General features: G+C 49.6%; 1 protein-coding gene across 2 annotated transcripts in view; it reads left to right on the plus strand.

Moving 5' to 3' along the window:
* Positions 1-18256, plus strand: part of FMR1 (fragile X messenger ribonucleoprotein 1) — a 698844-nt gene that overhangs the window by 304917 nt on the left and 375671 nt on the right. For both annotated transcript variants that reach the window (XM_078688630.1, XM_078688632.1), the window contains exon 6: positions 7266-7359. In XM_078688630.1, coding sequence (XP_078544756.1) covers positions 7266-7359 — 94 coding nt within the window. The remainder of the gene's footprint in view (positions 1-7265; positions 7360-18256) is intronic.

Raw genomic sequence — 18256 nt, forward strand, 5'->3', positions numbered from 1 at the left:
TTATCCTTGAATTTCAGGACATGGACAACGAGGGAGACGGGGGGGGGTCTGAGGACCCCCTGGCACATGAGTGCCAGTCATATGAGGACTGGATACAGGAACTAGGGGAAGCCAGAGGCCTGGATACCTCCCCAGACACTGGTTTTGTCTTCCCTCCTACCGTGGCTACGGAGGAGGGGGCAGCTTATAGTGTGGTGCTGATGAGGGCAGCCAAGGCCTTGGCTCTTGAGCCCCCCATCGCAACAGTGAGGTCCAGCATCCTCACAGAGGTCCTTAAACCGCAGGTAAGCGCCCCAGAGCCTCTACTGCCGTTTAATGAGGCTCTCACACACGTCCTGTTGGGCACTTGGTCCAGGCCCACTACAGGCCCTCCTGTAGATAGAAATGTCGCTAGGCGCCACCACCCAGCTCCGGGCGACCCTAGTTTCTTGTCCACTCACCCCACCCCCCAAAAGTGGTTATCCAGGCCTCTACCTCCCAATCCGCATTCCCGATGGCATCACCAGATCGGGAATCCAAGAGGTATGAACAGTTCGGAAAGAAGATGTTCTCCTCCCTTAGTTTGGGGTTGCGGTCAGTCATCACCGCGTGCCTCTTGGGCCGTCACACCCACTCTCAGTGGGATATGGTTGCGGCCGTGCTGCCTGAGTGCCAGGAGGGAGCCCGGGCGAAACTCGCTCAAGCCCTTGCGGAGGGAAGGGACGCATCACGGTACTCCATCAGATGTGGACTGGATACCACGGACTCGCTAGGAAGAGCGATTTCCACGTCTGTGGCGGTTCGCCGCCACGCTTGGCTGAGGTCCGCCAACTTTTCGGCCGATTTCCAAAACACCCTTATGGACATGCCGTTGGATGGCAGCCACCTCCAGACTACGGCCAACCTCCTGCACCTGCTGGGGTTCTCCATCAATGTGCCGAAGTCGCACCTGTGTCCCTCTCAGAAGCTCCTCTTCATTGAAGCGGTTCTAGAATTGGCGCAGTTTCGGGTTTATCCTCCCGAACAGCGGGTTCGGGATATTCAGGATCTGATTCCAATCTTTCAGCCTTTATCCCGAGTCTCGGTCAGGTTGACGCTGCGTTGTCTGGGGCTGATGGCCTCCTGCATCCTTCGGGTGCATCACGCCAGGTGGCGGATGCGGGCTCTGCAGTGGGACCTGAAGTTTCAGTGGGCCTAGCATCAGGGCAACTTGTCCGAAGGGGGGTTGTGGTCTGTTGTACGCCTTTCCGCCTATACCACTTCTGCCCAGAGTGCTGAAGAAGATCAGACGCGACCGGGCCCAAGTCATCCTTGTGGTTCCGGACTGGGCACGAAGATACTGGTATCCCGAGCTACTCATGTCAATCCCCCGATTCGTCTGCCTCTTCAGGAGGACCTTCTGTCGCAGCAGCAGGGGACAGTCCTCCACCTGAACCTGTCCAGTCTCCACTTACATGCGTGGAGATTGAGCGGCGGCAGTTGAGGCCATTTGACTTGCCTCCTGAAGTCTGTAATATGATTTTGGCAGCCAGGCGTCACTCCACAAAATCGTTATACGCCTGCAGGTGGAACAAATTTGTGGCATGGTGCACAGCAAAGGCTGTGGATCCCCTTTCTGCCCCTCTTTCAGAGGTTCTCCTCTTTCTTCTTTCTCTTGCCTAGCAGGGCTTTGCTCTGGGCACTCTAAAGGGCTACCTCTCTGCCATTTCCGCCTTCTTAAGGCTCCCTGATCAGCCCTCTTTGTTCAAGTCCCCGGTTGTAAATAGGTTTTTGAAGGGCATCACTCATATGTTTCCTCCTGTTCCTTTTGTGATGCCTCAGTGGGACTTGAACCTTGTTCTGACTTATCTGATGTGCGCTCCCTTCGAGCCACTTCATAACTTTCCTCTTCGTCTCCTTACTCTTAAGACTGCATTCCTGGTTGCCATTACCTCTGCCAGGAGAATGAGTGAGCTCTAGGCTCTTTCTTCTCAACCTCCCTTCCTTTCTGTCCATCCAGACAAAGTTGTGTTGCGGACGCGACCCTCTTTCCTGCCAAAGGTAGTCACAGCCTTCCACATCGGGCAGTCCATCACCTTGCCCACCTTCTTCCCGCCTCCGCATCCCTCGAAAGAGGAAAAAAAGCTCCACCGTCTGGACCCAAAACATGCGCACTCATATTATCTGGATCGCCCACGCCAGTTCCGGGTGGATGACCAACTCTTTGTTGGTTACGTGGGTGCTAAGAAGGGACGGGCGGTGCACAAACGAACCATTTCTCGATGGGTCGTCTTGTGCATCAAGGCTTGTTACTCTCTGGCTAAAGAGGAGCCTCCTGTGGAGCTACGTGCCCATTCCACTGAGGCCACGGCGGCTTCTACTGCCCTGGGTCGGGGAGTCCCCTTGTAGGACATCTGTCAAGCAGCTACGTGGGCCTCGCTGCACACGTTCGCAAGACACTACTGCCTGGACAGCCAAGTCCGGAGAGATGGCTTTTTCGGCCGTTCCGTTCTCCAGGACCTTCGTGTGTGATCATTGGTTCGCAGACCCACCACGGGGTTGGTATTGCTGGGGTACCTATTCTAAGGTAAGGAATCTAATACTAACCTGTTTCTTTCAGATGCGCAAGTTACTTACCTTCGGTAACGATATATCTGTAAGAAACAGTAGTTAGTATTAGATTCCTTACCGCCCCACCCATCCTCCCCGTTCTGCGAACCGATATCTAGGGTTAAGGTCATCCCCTTTCAGGGCCCTAGTTTTTACGGCACCAGTGTTGGTTCTTATCATGGCTCTGCGTTTTCTGGAGCGGAAAAGCTGTGTATAAGAACTGACGTCAGCGTGCGAGGGCGGCGTCTAAGTACTCCGACTACGTCATCCCGGCGCCGCCGATGACGGACGTGGAGCCGCAGACGACGCCTACCAACGCGCAGGGGTACTGCTACGCAAACGTTTTCGGATCCAGTCTGACGCCTGGGGATATTCTAAGGTAAGGAATCTAATACTAACTACTGTTTCTTACAGATATATCGTTACCGAAGGTAAGTAACTTGTGCGATATTCCAAGATGGCCGAATGTTACTATTTATGCCCCCAAATTGGCTGACACATTGCATCTACACACAATGTAATCGCTTTCTTGGAAGTATGAAAAATTGATTTGGTGTTATTCCGTTAATTATTTTTTTTCCCGATATTAGATTTTCAAAAATGTTGCCATTAAGATACCTTGACCTATATAGTTGCAAGCTTGAATGTTCTGTCATGTGAATGTTCATTTTTCAAGACTGTGATTTGCAAATCAGTAGCTTAATTATTTTTCCCACAATCTTGAAATTCCCAAATTAGGCAAACATTTGCTAATTCCCCTACCTGGGGAAAAAAAGGTAACGGAGCGAAAAGGGGAAGGGGCATGATGACCGTCTCGAAGCAGCAGAGAGGGGAGTATATATTTTGAAAGAGTGGCGGATAAATAATCAGAATACACTTATTATGATGTACATTTTTCTGCCATCCAGAACCATGTGGATACAATTTTGTATTTGGAAATAGGCACAATTTTCCTGAACTTGTAAGATCCATTGAATGCATAGATTTCAGAATTCAAGTGTTTCATGAAATTCATGAATCCCAACATAAAAAAAGAAATACATTATCAACCCTGTGGGTAAGTATTGGGTTTGCTAGTGGTTGGTTGCAAAGTCTGGTCACAAACAAGGCCCTGGTTCCAACCCCCATTTTGCAGTGCCTTTTAGGTGCAGTGTTTAACCTCCGTAGTCCAGGACAAGACGCGTGGTTGATGGCACTAATGTTCCTTTTTGAAAACACCATTAATATTCTTTGGGGAGTGAGAAAGTGCTGTCTTTCTGCATGGTTGCCCCCACTTTCTGCAGAACTGCTGATGTGCTTTGAATGAGTGTGCCCTGGGCTCCTGCCAATCAGGTGCCCAGAGCCTCTGTTCTTTGCCTAAAATTGCATTGAAAACAAAACCAAATTGGCATCTCTGGCCACAGGTCAGTCCCTGGTAAATTGTACCACAGGTACCCATGGCACTGTGACCAGGGAAGAGAAGATGCCTAAGGCCTGCAGCCTTTATTGTGCCACCCTAAGAGGCCCTGTATCACTACACACACACACTGCCATTGCAGGCTGCGTGTTTTGGTGCAGAACAAAGTGAAGAGTATTCTTCGAATATAAGATACCAAGACGTGCCATCTTACGAAATTCTTTTTGTGCACTGTTATTGTTTATTGTTGATGCTATACGGAGTATGATGGAGTAAGCCAAGAAACAAATTTATGTGTATTGTTTAAAACTATTGAAGCGTCCTTGACGCCTGTCGTAGTGCATCGGGTTATTCCAGATCACTGTCTGGAGATTTTCTTTTCTTGTCAAGGCATAGCAGGCTTGCAGGGCCTCTCACCCTTTGCACACATTGCTGTGAAAATTGTTGTTTTATTATGTAAAGTGTATTATATACCAATCACTTTTGACTACTGAGTGCATTAAGGCTGCTATTATCTTCACATCCCTCTGTGCCATGCCTACAACCCACTGCCCTGGCATAGATCAGTCACCCCTCTAGCTGGTTGCACTATACCAATGGTGAGGGTACAGGTGCAGGAGCCTTCTACCCCTACAGTGTTGAAGTCCATTCTTAGACTTAGTAAGTGCAGTGCTGGGAGTTTGTCATTACAAACTCCACAGCACCATAATGGCTACACTGAAAACTAAGAAGTTTGGTATCAAACGTCTCAGCACATTAAACCCACACTGGGATGTAATGAAAAATGCACACAGAGGGCATCTTAGAAATGCCCCCTGGAAAACTACCTACCACTAGTGTCCAGGCTGAGTGGCTGCTTTCAACTGCCACCAACAGACATGTTTCTGGACCACTGGGTCGAGAGCCTGCTGCTCTCTGGGGCCTGAAACAATGATCATCCTGGGATGAGGTGCCAAGCCTCCTCCCCTAAGATAGGCAAGGTCCATCTTGAAGATGGGGGGGACTAAGTCAACCAGGGAAAGGCTTATGCCCCCCACCCCCTGGAGGGTGGCATAATAGGGGGTGTACCCACCCCAGGGAAGGAACCCATTGATCCCAACCTTTTTACCTACCTGTAACGCCCCTAAATCTAGTATTTAGGGGCACCCCTGAACCTTGCTTCCTTAGACCAGAACCTGCAAGAAGAAAAGAAGAAGGACCGAACAGCCGTGCCGAAGCTAACAAGAGGAATCACACCCACTGACTTGGCCCCAGCCCAACCGGCCTGTCCCCACCTCGAACCTGCTGCAGTGAAATCCCGATGTGTCTTGCAGCCAGCAACCTCGACAGACCTGGAGGACCTGGCTTCAATCCCAAAGACTGTTTCCCATGAGCACCAGATTTGTTCAAAACAGACGGATCCGCGGGTCTACACCACTCTGCACCCGACACCCACGGCCCGAGTTTGAGTGGCCCAAGTGGAGGTCCCCTCGGCGATCCTGACCCAAGATCCGGTGACCCCTGACCTGCCCCCAGCCGACGCCTGCAGCCTCAAACCGGAAGGTCCCCCCAACCGCAACCAGGAGCTGGTAAGATGATCCGACCCTAAAAAGCACCCCTCACCTGATGCCCTACGTCCTTGGGTGGCCTAACCGACTGTTCCTAACCAACCCCCATGATGCCAACTTACCTCTCCAAGTGGTGGTAGCACCCAGAAGACCTTCGTCCTTGAGCCTGCAGCGATATTGCAAACCGGACACTCCCCATTAAAAGCTACAGGTGTCCGACGCCAGAACAGCACTCTGCACCCGGCCGCCCCAGTGCTGCTGAGGGTGCATCTTTTGTGCTGGCCTAAACCCCCATTTGCCCTGAGCTTGAGTCCAGGAGCTTTGCTCCCACAACCCAGTGGCCTGCTCGTCAGCAGCCACCAACCTGAGGCTCCCTATCCTCCTTTGGATAACATTGGGCCTCAGCACTCTGTACCCGACCGCCCTAGTGCCGGTGAGGGTGTAACAAAGTGCATCCTTGACCCTGCGGGACCCCTGAGTCTAACCTCAGAACACCAGCTCCCACAACAAAGTACTTACCTTTAAACCAATAACACTAATTTCCTCCTTAGGATAAGATTAGGGGAGAGGAGTTGACCTAACGGCTAGTCGACCTCGAATCTGGGGAACTGGGTTCGAGTCTAGGCAATGACGCTGAACATCTTGTGAATCTGGTCAAATCACTTAATCTCCCCATGCCGAACAAAAATGAATGTGTCCTCGTGTAATGCATCCAGTGCTATGTAGCGCTCTGATACTCGATTCGGGTCAAGTTCGCACTATATAAATCTGAAGAAAAAAAACATTGACTGTTTTTCTATGAAAAGTTTCTAAGTGTGGAGTTGGAAAAGCTAAAGAAATTCTTCAAAATTTTACTAACTCACAAAAACGCTTTTACTTACCTATTTACAGGAAATGTCTCAGTGCAGTATCCAGGCATACTGCACTGTGTATGCAAAGTATTCTTAAAAGTAACTTAAATGTAATTTTACTAAAACTCCTATTCAAAGTATGTGCACTGTATTCTGAAACGGATTGCATTATCAGTAACACTACTGTAATCAAATCAAAGTACATTTACAATTGCAATTCAATCTATTTACAAACTGCATTAATACTGTAAAGTATTTATTGCAAACCTGTGCCAGGCGTGCTTGGTTCTAGAAAATAAAATAACTAAAAGAATATTTTGTATACAAAAACAATTTGTTTGAAGTCCAGTCTTTGAGTGTGTCAATGAATTTGCTGACTGAGTGTGTACAGCAAATGTTTAACACTGTCCTCTGAAAAAGCCTTACTGCTCGACCACACTACCACAAATAGAGATTGAGGTGCTATCTACTTCACCTCTGCTTACCTTGAGTTCCACTGGACTCTGTGCACACTATGCCTCACTTTGGTATAGTATATACAGAGCCAGCCAGCTTCCTACACCCAAGCATCAATTTTAATGTAGTCTCCATGAATTTTTTGATGTTCTTTCCCGATGGGACTAGTTTAGTGTTTGCAATACTTGAACAATTTCTCATTTTAACAGTTTTTTCAGTATATATATATATATATATATATATATATATATATATATATAAATTTGTTTTTACATTCTGGAAAATTTACTGTACTAATGAAATGTAAACAATTACTGTCCATGCACTTTTATTCTACAACCGTTTTACATTGATAGCCCAACAATATTGATTTGTTATTGTAAAAATGTAAAGAATTGAATAAAATGTTACACAGACAATCTCAAAACCTTTTTGCTGTTTTGCTAGGTGTGCTAAAGAATCTGCACACAAGGACTTCAAAAAAGCAGTTGGAGCATTTTCAGTGACTTATGATTCTGAAAACTTTCAACTCATCATTTTGGTGAGTACAGGTTGTGGGAGGGTGGCAGTATGTTTTTCCCTGGGCTCTAGGTGGGAAAAAGTTGTTAAAGGTTTGTTGTTGATCTAGCATGGCAATTTCTTCTTTTTGCTAGAGGATTGACTGCTCATTGGCTCATACAATACAGTGGATAGCATGTACAGGATAGTTGGGGTCTAGCCTACCATGCGGCATGGACTCCATCTTCCATTAATGGGGTGTACTTGCAATGATGGACCAAAATGTACATTTTCTTACTTGGAATGTCCATGGTAGGGGAATTCCGACCAAAAGACACAGAATGTATGCATAACATGTTTACTTACAGGAGACCCACTTGGATGGGAAAGAGATAGATGCAAAGGTGGAGCCACCACTTGTATGGCACAACCTGTTCCTCCTAAGCTGAATTAGAAAGCCCTCCCTGGGGGCCATCTGAAAAGACCTGTGAATGTATACGCCCAAATGTGGTGCAGTTGAATTTTATTTACCTGGTGGCGAGGGCTCTGTGGAATGAGGTTGAATTCTTTACTCTTTGGGTAACTGGGGATTCGATTTTACTTGTGCCCCTTCAGCGGACATGGATAGATACCCGCCTGTACTCCCAAGTGCCCAGGACGTCCTATTAGCAACCGGATTCAGGAAGTAACTTGACAACTATAAATTACTGGTCTGTTGGCATACAGTGCACCTGACTGAGGAAGAGTTATTTTTTTTACTCCCACGTACACATGCGTCACGCCAGAATTAATTCATTCCTGTATCACCCACGCTTGCAGGGGGAGATAATGCACGTTAAGGCCCTTGGTAAGGCTATCAGATCGCAACCCAGCGAAGTTGACACTGAGGTGGAGTCTGCAGGTTTGCATACCATTGTAGCATCTCCGGCCGGCGGCCCTGCTTGATACTTTTTATAGGCACTCGCTTCGAACAAGATTGGCTCAGTAGTTTGAAGCTAACAAGGGCTCCACAGGAAATGTGCTTGTTGAGTGCGACACCTTCAAAGTTACTGTTAGGGGGTGTTGCCTGATTAAGACGTGATATGAGGAAGGATTTGGAACAAACTGTACACAAAAGTTGAGCTTAAGACACTGGAGTGGGAGGCAGATGATGACCCCTCTAGGCGCCCTCTGATAACTCAGGAAAGGAAGAAGTATAGGGAGTAGACTTGGCTCAAACCATTATAATTCATTCATCACTAAAGGTCACAGCAAGAGTGAAATAGGGTGGGCAGGTTGCTTGCCTGATTAAGCAGAGAGCATGTATTCCCCAATTGCTGACATCCGAGTGTGGGATAGCACAGTGGTCAACATGTAAATTGCAATCAATGAGGTAATACACAGTTACTCTTTTTTTAGGCCTGGGCGGTAAATTCCGTTCCGCTTGCACACAGCAGCACACGATTAGTAACACAATCATCTCACAATTTATTTTCAGGATTATCATCCTTGAAAAAAGAGAGCGCATTCTTGTTGAATGTTTCTTTTATCTTTAGTGACTTAGTAGTTTCGCCGATAACACTTTTTGGAATAGTCCTCTTTTCATTTTTATACACAATGGTTACGATGCATAACGTAAATTAAAACTTCCAGTGCAATCACTTTTGTATCCGGTTGATTTCATACACGTTATAACCTTCGCACAACGGAACTGCGGGAATTGGTTGTTGTTATGGCATGCTCCAGACGGGGTGAGTTTAGCAAGCACTATTATTGGACTTAAGTTTTGTTTGGCACTTATCATTTTTTACTCATTGATAACAGATACGAATGCAATTTTCAGGTTAATCCTTGGAAATTGAATACACGGATATTGTAATACAACCTTTCTCTGCCATTTTAGTAAGTTTGTCACTTGCGTTTTACTCGCGCTCATAATGCATGGCAAGTAATGTAACAGCCTGAGTTTGTTGAATACGGGTATTATAACTTTTGTTTAAACCTTTAGCATACGGTTCTTCTTGTCAGGGGGTACCGTTACCAGTTTTTTAAGTTTTTGGAAAAATCACCCAAAACATCGGTACCCTGTTTTACGACTCGCGTATCACAGCACGGGCACAATTAACCTTTCACAGTACATGTTATGATCACATTGCATTTCCATTTTCACCAATAACATTCACAAAATATCTGTGTGGATAAAAAACGGTTCTAACACCACTTTGAAATGCATCAAATTAATTTTTTTGCAGCAGCATGAATTCACAAAACAAATCGGGTTAATTCATATATTAGATTAGACACCATACGAGGTGGCTCATTTCTAATTTAGCATGACCACGGATACTATAAATCACTTGCACTACACACTAGTGTATTAATTACAGGAATTACAATGCAGCACCCTCTAGGACTGTGCTTAAGTTTCTTCTATGTTTTCAGGATAAAAGCCCTTGATGAAGGGTAATGCTCTCAATGCATTGGGCATATTTTTATTTTGAATATATGAATTTGATCATTCTAAATGGATGTTTTTAAAAGAAGGAAGTAAACAAAGGATTAAGGTAAAAAAGGGATAATGAAAGACTAAAGAATTGTTGAAAAACTTCACAACTTTTTGAATACATGTATTTAAAAAGGACAATTAAGAGCAAATTGGAGACGCTCCCCAGAACCTGGGGACAGCGCATTTGTTGAAGATGGTGCCATTGCCCCTTAGTAGGTTACTTTCAGATGGATACATCTGCCAGTGGATTCCTCACCTTGTGAATATCCCCCTGCGTCAGCAACATTCGGAAATTCTTTTTGTAGATTCGCGCCGACGTGGACGACGTCACAGAAGCACTGCATCGTGCGGGGCTCCGCTGACATCACCGACTCCATAATAGGACCATGTCGGCGTGATGACATCAGTTCCCTTTTTTCCGCGTCGTCGACGCCAACGGTTTACGAGGGATCCTGTGTAGCTTTGATAGTAACTTTGTTACTGTTTGTTGGTTTTCATGTTTCTTGTATCGCTTTCTCCAGTCGATATGTCATCGAAGAAGACCGGATTCAAGCAGTGTGGTGAATGCGGTAAGATGATGTCGATCACGGACACACATGAACATTGCGTTTAGTGCCTGAGCTCGGACCATGATGTCCAGGGGTGTCCATCCTGTAGGAAGATGAATCCAAAGGTCCTTCGTGAGAGAGAGGCGAAGCTCCTGGTTGCCAAGTTGAAAGGAAAAAAGGACAGGAAGAGCTCGCGGTCGAGTTCGAGGTCTCGTTCGAAGTCGCACTCGAGGTCGTCTTCGGGTCATGCTTCCAGGTCGACTAAGAAGAAGAATAAGAAGAGGAAGCATGGTTTACAACACCATTCTGGGAAGGATTCGAATTTAAAGCCGAAGTCGCCAAGTAGAAGGCATCGAAAGGATGATAAATCTCCTTCACCAGAGTCTCTGGATCCGGAAGGTGAGGCTTTGCCCATGGAGTCACCGGAGCATTAACCAGCTCCGGTGTTGAATCCCTCTCCGGCTCCGTCTCGATCTCCAACTCGAGAGGAAGAAGAGGCTCCATTGCCTGAGGGTTCGATGACTCCGGTACACCAACCCGAGGAAGAGGTCGAGAAGACTCTGGTTCCTCAAGGGCAGCCTGTGGGTTCGTACCCTCCTTTTCCGGGCCCAGGACAAGACCCTACACAGTTTTTAAACGCTATGTATGGTGTCTATTCAAGAGCCTTGTACCCCTCTGGAGCACCGGCTGGTTCCATGGGTCCGATGGCATTTAACCTGGGAGTCCCCCATTCTTATGCTCCGGCACCGTTCATGCCATTTATGCTGGCTCCGACACCGCCTTGGCATTTCTCTGCGCCGCCGAAGCCTTCGATGCCGATGCCTTCGTCACCGACGCCGGTTCCGGTCCGACCTCGAGAACAGTGGCCTGGTCCTCCGGCTCCGAGCTCGATGCCGGCTCCAGCTCTGTCGGAGTCGATTCTGGATCCGCCGACGCCGTTCCCGAAGTAGAGGTCGAGACGTGAGGCTCAGCGACTTCTGAAGGAGCAAAGATACAGAGAAGCCGATTTGGAAGAGGGTGAGCTGCAGGAATCTGAGGATTTCTTTGATGACTTAATGGAGGCTAGTGGACTGGAACTGTCTCCGGATTGGGAGTTAGCTTCTGTCTCTGATGCTCCTTCTAAAGATGTGGCTCCATATCATGTAGTCATCAAGAAGGCGGCGGATCTATTGAATTTAACTCTACCTACTGAAGATTTCAAGTCAATATTTTGACAGAAGTCCTCCACTCTCCATCTTCTGTTGTAGAGCCCATGCTTCCTTTTAATGATGTTTTGATGGAGCCAATCTTAGAGGTGTGGAATAGACCTCTTACAGCTCCTGCTGTCTCTAAAGCTGTTGCGAGAAGATACAGGGTTGCTCCTGGAGACCCAGACTATTTATCTTCGCATCCTTTGCCAGAAAGCTTGGTGGTACAGGCAGCCTGCTCCAAAAAATCTGCAGGTGCTTTCCCTCAGGTGCCTGGGGACAAGGAATCTAAAAAGCAGGACCAAGCCGCAAAGAAAGTCTTCTCATCGGCGAGTATGGCTCTCAAGTCTACAAATGCTACATTCCTCTTGGGGCGTTACATCCATGCTTTGATGGATTCTGTGAAACAACTAGCTCCTAAGATTCCAGAGGAGGACAGACATTTTTTTAATGAGGTGCTTGTTGACACGCAGGCTGCTGCTTGGCAAGTCATCCAGAGTGGGTTGGACACAGCTGACTCAGTGGCGAGAGTCATGGGATCTTCAATTGCCACCAGAAGAGCGGCCTGGTTGAAGTCCTCCGAATTCTCTGCGGATGTCCAGGCTGCCTTAATGGATCTACCTTTTGATGGCATTGACCTTTTCGGGAAAAAGGCTGATGCTGCGTTGGAGAGATTCAAAGACAGCAGAGCTACGGCCAGATCCTTGGGTTTGCAAACCAGAGGAACTGTGGGCAAAAGGTATAGGGGAATTGGGAGGTCCTCCTTTCGTCCCTACAAGCCTTCGCAACAGCAGCAACAACAGCAAAATCCGCTGTATAAGTCATACAGGGGCAAACAAAGAGCTCATCCTCGAGGACATTAAGCTTCCACCTCCTCCTCCTCCTCCTCGTCCTCTCCCCACCCCCTCCAACATCAGCAAAGCAGCCCTAGATCCGCCATTCCGGATCATGCGGGTCCTGTGGGGGGTCGGCTTACCTATTTTCTACGAGATTGGGAATCGGTCACATGGGACCTTTAACTTCTGAATCTCGTGGAGAAATGGGTATGCTCTTCCCTTGCGGGAGTTCTCTCCGAATTACCCTCCTTGCTAAGGGTTTTGCTCAGAGGACCACCTGCTATTCCTGCAGGAGGAAGTCCTGACGTTACTGAGAAAAGGTCCGATAGAGGTGGTTCCGGAGCAGGAAAGGGGTTAGGGATGCTACTCCCGGTATTTCCTGATACCCAAGAAGGATGGCAGACTTCGTCCAATCCTGGATCTCAGGGTCTTGAACCTCTTTCTGAAGCAGGAGAAGTTTAAGATGCTCACCCTTGCGCAGGTTCTTCAAGCGCTGCTGGAAGGAGACTGGATGGTGTCGATCGACTTGCAGGATGCATATTTCCATATCCCCATCCTGAAGTCGCACAGAAAATATCTCCGTTTTACGGTGGGTTCTCAGCATTACCAGTTTGCGGTCCTTCCGTTTGGTCTTACTACTGCGCCTCGAGTCTTCACCAAGGTGATGGCTGTGGTGGCGGCACATCTCAGAAGATCAGGGATACCAGTTTTCCCTTATCTGGACGATTGGCTAATCAAGGCAGAATCCCTAGAGAAGGTGCTCCATCATCTGCAAGTCACAACTCAGTAGTTGTTCAGATTGGGTTTTTCGATAAATGTACCCAAATCTCACCTGGTGCCCTCCCAGCGCTACCTGTTCATAGGTGCTGTACTGGATACAACTGTGTGTCGGGCATTCCCTCCTCCTCAAAGGATTCGCGACATACAGGAAATGATTCCTTTGTTTTACAATGGAGCGGTCGTTCCAGTCCTGAAGGTCCTCCGTCTGCTCGGTCTTATGGCTTCTTGCATTCTGTTGGTCAACCATGCATGCTGGGGGGGCGCTAGGTGGCGCCGGACCAAGATGGCCGCACTGCTGTGAGGCTCTTGCCCAGTCGAGCCACATTGCCATCCTTCACGCCATCCTGACCAGCTCTAGCTTCTCCTGCTCACTGGCATCTTAACCCCCTCACTGCGGGGACTGCTCCGGTGTCTGCGGCTTCCGCGCCGAGCTCCCGGAGCCGGTTCTACACGGCTTGGAAGGTGACAGCGGCCCCTCGCACTCAACCGACCCCTCGCCTGCTCGGGGTACTTCAGCTGCGGCAGCCCGAGGCTTCGCGGCCTAGATGGGCGGGCCCCTCCCCCCTTCCAGTGCGAAACAGGTTTCGTCTTCCTGCTGCGGACTGCGCGCCCGTCTCCTGCCTCGGAGCTGGAGGTGCGCGAGTTCACTACCCGGGTGGTGTACCAGATCCCTGCCGGATCCCCGTGCCTCCCGACGGACTGCTGCCTGCAATTGGAGCCACAAGCGAGGTACGGGGGGAACATATCTGCCGGTCCCCGCCTGCCCTGCGGTGTGGGACGCGCCGCGCATTGCTGAGCCGCTTACCTGAGGAGGCGTCCTCTCGGCTGCCGAGCCTGTCCCCTGAGATCCTCCTCTGCACGGCGTGGGACTCTCCTGTTCAGCCTGCTCCCTGGCGTGCCGGTACGGGCTCTGCGGGTTTGCCTTCCTCACCCGCCATCTTCCCGCCTATCCATCCGAGCGCAGCCATCTTGGGCGAGCTTGTTTCTGGCGCGGATTCCTCGCCCCTGAAGTACAGTGGTGCCTTTAAGGTACCTGCTTCCCATCTCCTGCGCTTGCCCTAGCAGTCCACTGGCGGCAATCTTCTTCACTCCCTCAGCACCTGCTGTACATCCACGTCACCAACTGTGCTGGTTCTGGGGGGCTCAGCTCAGCCACGTCTGCAAACCCTCTCCTTGTCTCCTCTCCTCGGAGGGCTGGCGGCCATTTCTGCTGCTGCGTCCCGGACGCCACTTCGGACCATGGGTCGCAACGATACTCGGCAATCGAAAATCCCATTTGAATCGAAAAAGACTCCCAAAGTGACGCCGGAGGGGGAGGGGAGCCCCTCTACATCGGCCCCCCCAGAGGAGGACTGGAAAACGCTCCTGCTGGGTATGAGGCAAAGCCTCTCATCCATTGACTCCAAGATTGATACCATCAATGCACGTATGGACAGCGTAGTAACGAAACTTGAACTCCATGATACACGGCTGCAGGAGGCTGAGGAAAGGATCTCAGGATTGGAGGACAATGCCACTTCCTCGCATCGCCAACTCACGCACATGGACAAATTGCTCAAACTGATAGCGGACAAGAACGAGGACTTAGAAGCGAGATCGCGCCGGAACAACGTCCGAATTTTGGGCCTTGCGGAGACCACCAACACGGGGAAGATGGAGTTATTTGTTGAAAACCTCGTCACAGAACTGTTTGGTAAGGAATCCTTCTCCCCTCATCTCATAGTAGAGCGTGCCCATCGCTCCCTGGCTGCCCCTCCTCCCCCGGGCCTCCCTCCCCGGCCCATAATAGCGCGCTTTCTCAACTACAGAGACCGGGATGCGGTCCTACGCCGGGCGAGGGAAATGAAATCTGTGCCTTATGAGAACACGACGCTCTCCTTCTTCCCGGATTTTACTCCAACTGTCCAGGAAGCCAGGCGCAAATTTGCGGGGGTGAAAAAGAAACTGCAGTCCCAGGACATTTCTTACGCCATGCTGTACCCGGCGAAACTAAAAGTCTTCCATCAGGGTAAACACCACTTCTTTCAGAATCCGCAGCAGGCCGAGGACTACCTTAAACACTGCAAGAAGTCCCAACAAAGAGAGGAATTCACCCGTAGACGTTCTAGATCGCCCTCCCCGCTGTCACAGCAGGACTGACAGTGCATGATGGCCCATAAGACGCTTGTTTCACTTTGAAAGGATCCCGCTGCACTGGACACTAATGTACTGTGGTGAGATCTATGCTTTATTACATCTATGGCTGGATTTAATGAACTCTGTGTGCTCACTAGACCACCTCCGTCCCGTAGAGCTAACTAGGGAGACCTGGTTGTAAGCGGGTGTGAGTAGGGAGGTGGTTGGCAGGTCTGGAGCCCCTAGCTCGGACCCCCCAATGGGTATTCCCCAATGTTCCTCTCCCCTATTGCGGGCTGAGGTTACTGAAGCCGGCTTTTCGGCCTTTGTTACAGGTTGGGTAAGTTTCTGGGTGGGTGGGTGGGACAGTACTGCACGGCAAGTTGGGGTGGCCGTTGTGGGTGGGATGATGCTCTTGATTTACACTGTTATTGATGCTCTGATTCGGGGGTGTAGAGGGGATGGACTGGCGGGCGGGGCGGGAGAGTGGGAGTGTTTATTCACTGTCTTTTACACTGTTGTTGGCCGACTTCGTGTCATACTTAGCTGTACACGGTTATACTTGGCAGTATGGGTGACGTGAGGCAACCGAACCCGTTGCAGCAATTTTGCCTCATGACATGGAATGTTCGGGGGCTCAACGACCCGCGCAAGAAGAGGCAAATTTTAGGTTACCTAGATCGGCACGGGGTATCCATCGCCATGCTTCAGGAAACGCATTTACGGCCAGACGGCTCCCCTATGTTTGCTTCTAGGTGGGCCTCCTGTAGGGTTTTCTCCTCTTACTCTAACTATGCCAGAGGGGTTACTATCCTGGTTAGACGGGGGATTCGCTTCATACCTGCTGGCACCGAATCGGACTCGGGTGGGCGATACTGCATGGTGTGGGGGATGCTTTATTCACATACAATCCTTCTTGCATGTTATTACGGCCCTAACACAGACGATACCTCATCGCTCCTTACCTTGTGGGGTAGAATTCAAACCCTAGGTATTAACCATGTCATATTAGGGGGGGACTTCAACACATCCTTGATGCCGAACCTCGATAGGTCCCACCCCCAGGCCCTACACTACACCCATTCCCAACGCACACTGTCCGATCTTGTCCGGGACCATCACTATATAGACGCCTGGAGGCACCTCCACCCCACTCTCACTCAGGGTACCCACCACTCGGCGATTCACTCTACATGGGCTCGTCTGGATTATGTGTTCCTCTCGGCTGGCCTTCTGCCTTGGCTAACGGATGCGCTTCACCTGGCCAAGACTTTCTCTGACCACTCGCCTGTACTCCTTAACATGCGCATACCAGTCACTGTCTCCCCCTATCTGAGTTGGCGCCTTAATCCTGCCCATCTTACAGACTCTGCGTTCAAGATGGAATTAGAACAGGACATTCTCGACTTCTTCGAACGCAACACGGAGTCTGTCGCGTCTTTCACTACCGTGTGGGAGGCATTCAAGGTCACGATCAGGGGCTGGTGTATTGCGAAAGGTGGGGGCGTCCTAAAATCTCTTAGAGGTGACTTGCGTAAATTGGAAGCTGAACTCCAGTTACTTGAACGAGACATGACTAGAGACCCACGTGATCCCCTGGCCAAAGCCCTTCTCAGAGACAAACTTAATGAATACGCCGAAGCGGCCGAAAAAGAATGCAAATTTCTAGGTAAGTCATACACGGCCCGTCTCTATGGAGAAGGTGACAGGCCCGGTAGGGCATTGGCCTCTGCGGTCAAACCTATTAAGTACCATAACTATGTCTCGTCCCTCCTGGACGAACAGCAGACTCCTCAATGCGAACTAACGGAGCAAATGCGAATTCTCACGCAGCATTACTCTGCACTGTACACTTCACACCGGCAGTCGACCCTCGACTTGAAGTCATATCTTGAAGACACGGCAGTCGCGTGGCTTTGCCCCTCCCAGCAAAAGTTTCTCCATCACGAGCTCGAACTAGACGAAATCAAGGACGCCATCATGTCTATGAAATCTGGCAAATCGCCAGGTTCGGACGGGCTTCCAATAGACTTCTATAAGGCGTACATTCACGTACTTGCCCCTATTCTGAAGCGAGTCTACTACTCCGCCCTGGAAGAGGGTGAGTTGCCTCTCACAATGCGGGAGGCCCTCATAGCTTCCTTGTTGAAACCTGGGAAGCCACCAGAGCTCTGCGATTCCTACAGGCCTCTGTCGCTGCTCAATACGGACGTGAAAATTCTGGCTAAAGTGCTTGCGACACGCCTGAATTTACTGATGGAACGCCTGGTCCTACCGGACCAGGCCGGTTTCGTCCCCAACAGGGCGACATCCCATAATTTACGGACCCTGCAAGCGGTCCTACAGGACATTAACCCTAGGTGTGAGGCGGCAGCTGTCTTCTTAGACGCAACGAAAGCTTTTGATTCCCTTGAGTGGGACTACCTGTTTGCCCTTCTGGAACGGATAGGGATACCTTTCTCCTTCCTGGGTTGGGTTAGGCTGCTTTATTCCAGACCCCAGGCCTCTGTGTTGTTGAATGGCTCTCGCTCTGCCCCATTTGTGATCCACAGGGGCACCAGACAGGGCTGCCCGCTCTCTCCGGTCCTTTTCGCGATAGCCATTGAGCCACTGGCGGCCAAACTCCGGCAGCATCATAATCACCGGTCCCTGATCTATCCGGACCGGCAGTTGCTGATTGCCTTGTATGCTGACGATATGACCCTCTACATTGACAGACCGAGGGAGAACCTTAACCCTTTACTGCGAGAGATAACTAAGTTTGGAGCCATATCAGGGATTCAGATCAATTGGTCTAAATCGGCCCTCTTTCCTCTGACTGACAAAACCGTCCCCTTCCCGCTGGATTACCCCCTAATGTGGAAGGCCGACGAAATAAAATACCTGGGCATCGTTGTGACCTGGGACCGGGATGCCCTTATCAGAGCCAATTATGGCACTGCAATTGACAAGATAACTGACACCATTACTAGGTGGATTCACCTCCCCC

The sequence above is a fragment of the Lissotriton helveticus genome, chromosome 4_1 (assembly GCF_964261635.1).
Source record: "Lissotriton helveticus chromosome 4_1, aLisHel1.1, whole genome shotgun sequence".
In the NCBI taxonomy this organism is placed as follows: domain Eukaryota; kingdom Metazoa; phylum Chordata; class Amphibia; order Caudata; family Salamandridae; genus Lissotriton; species Lissotriton helveticus.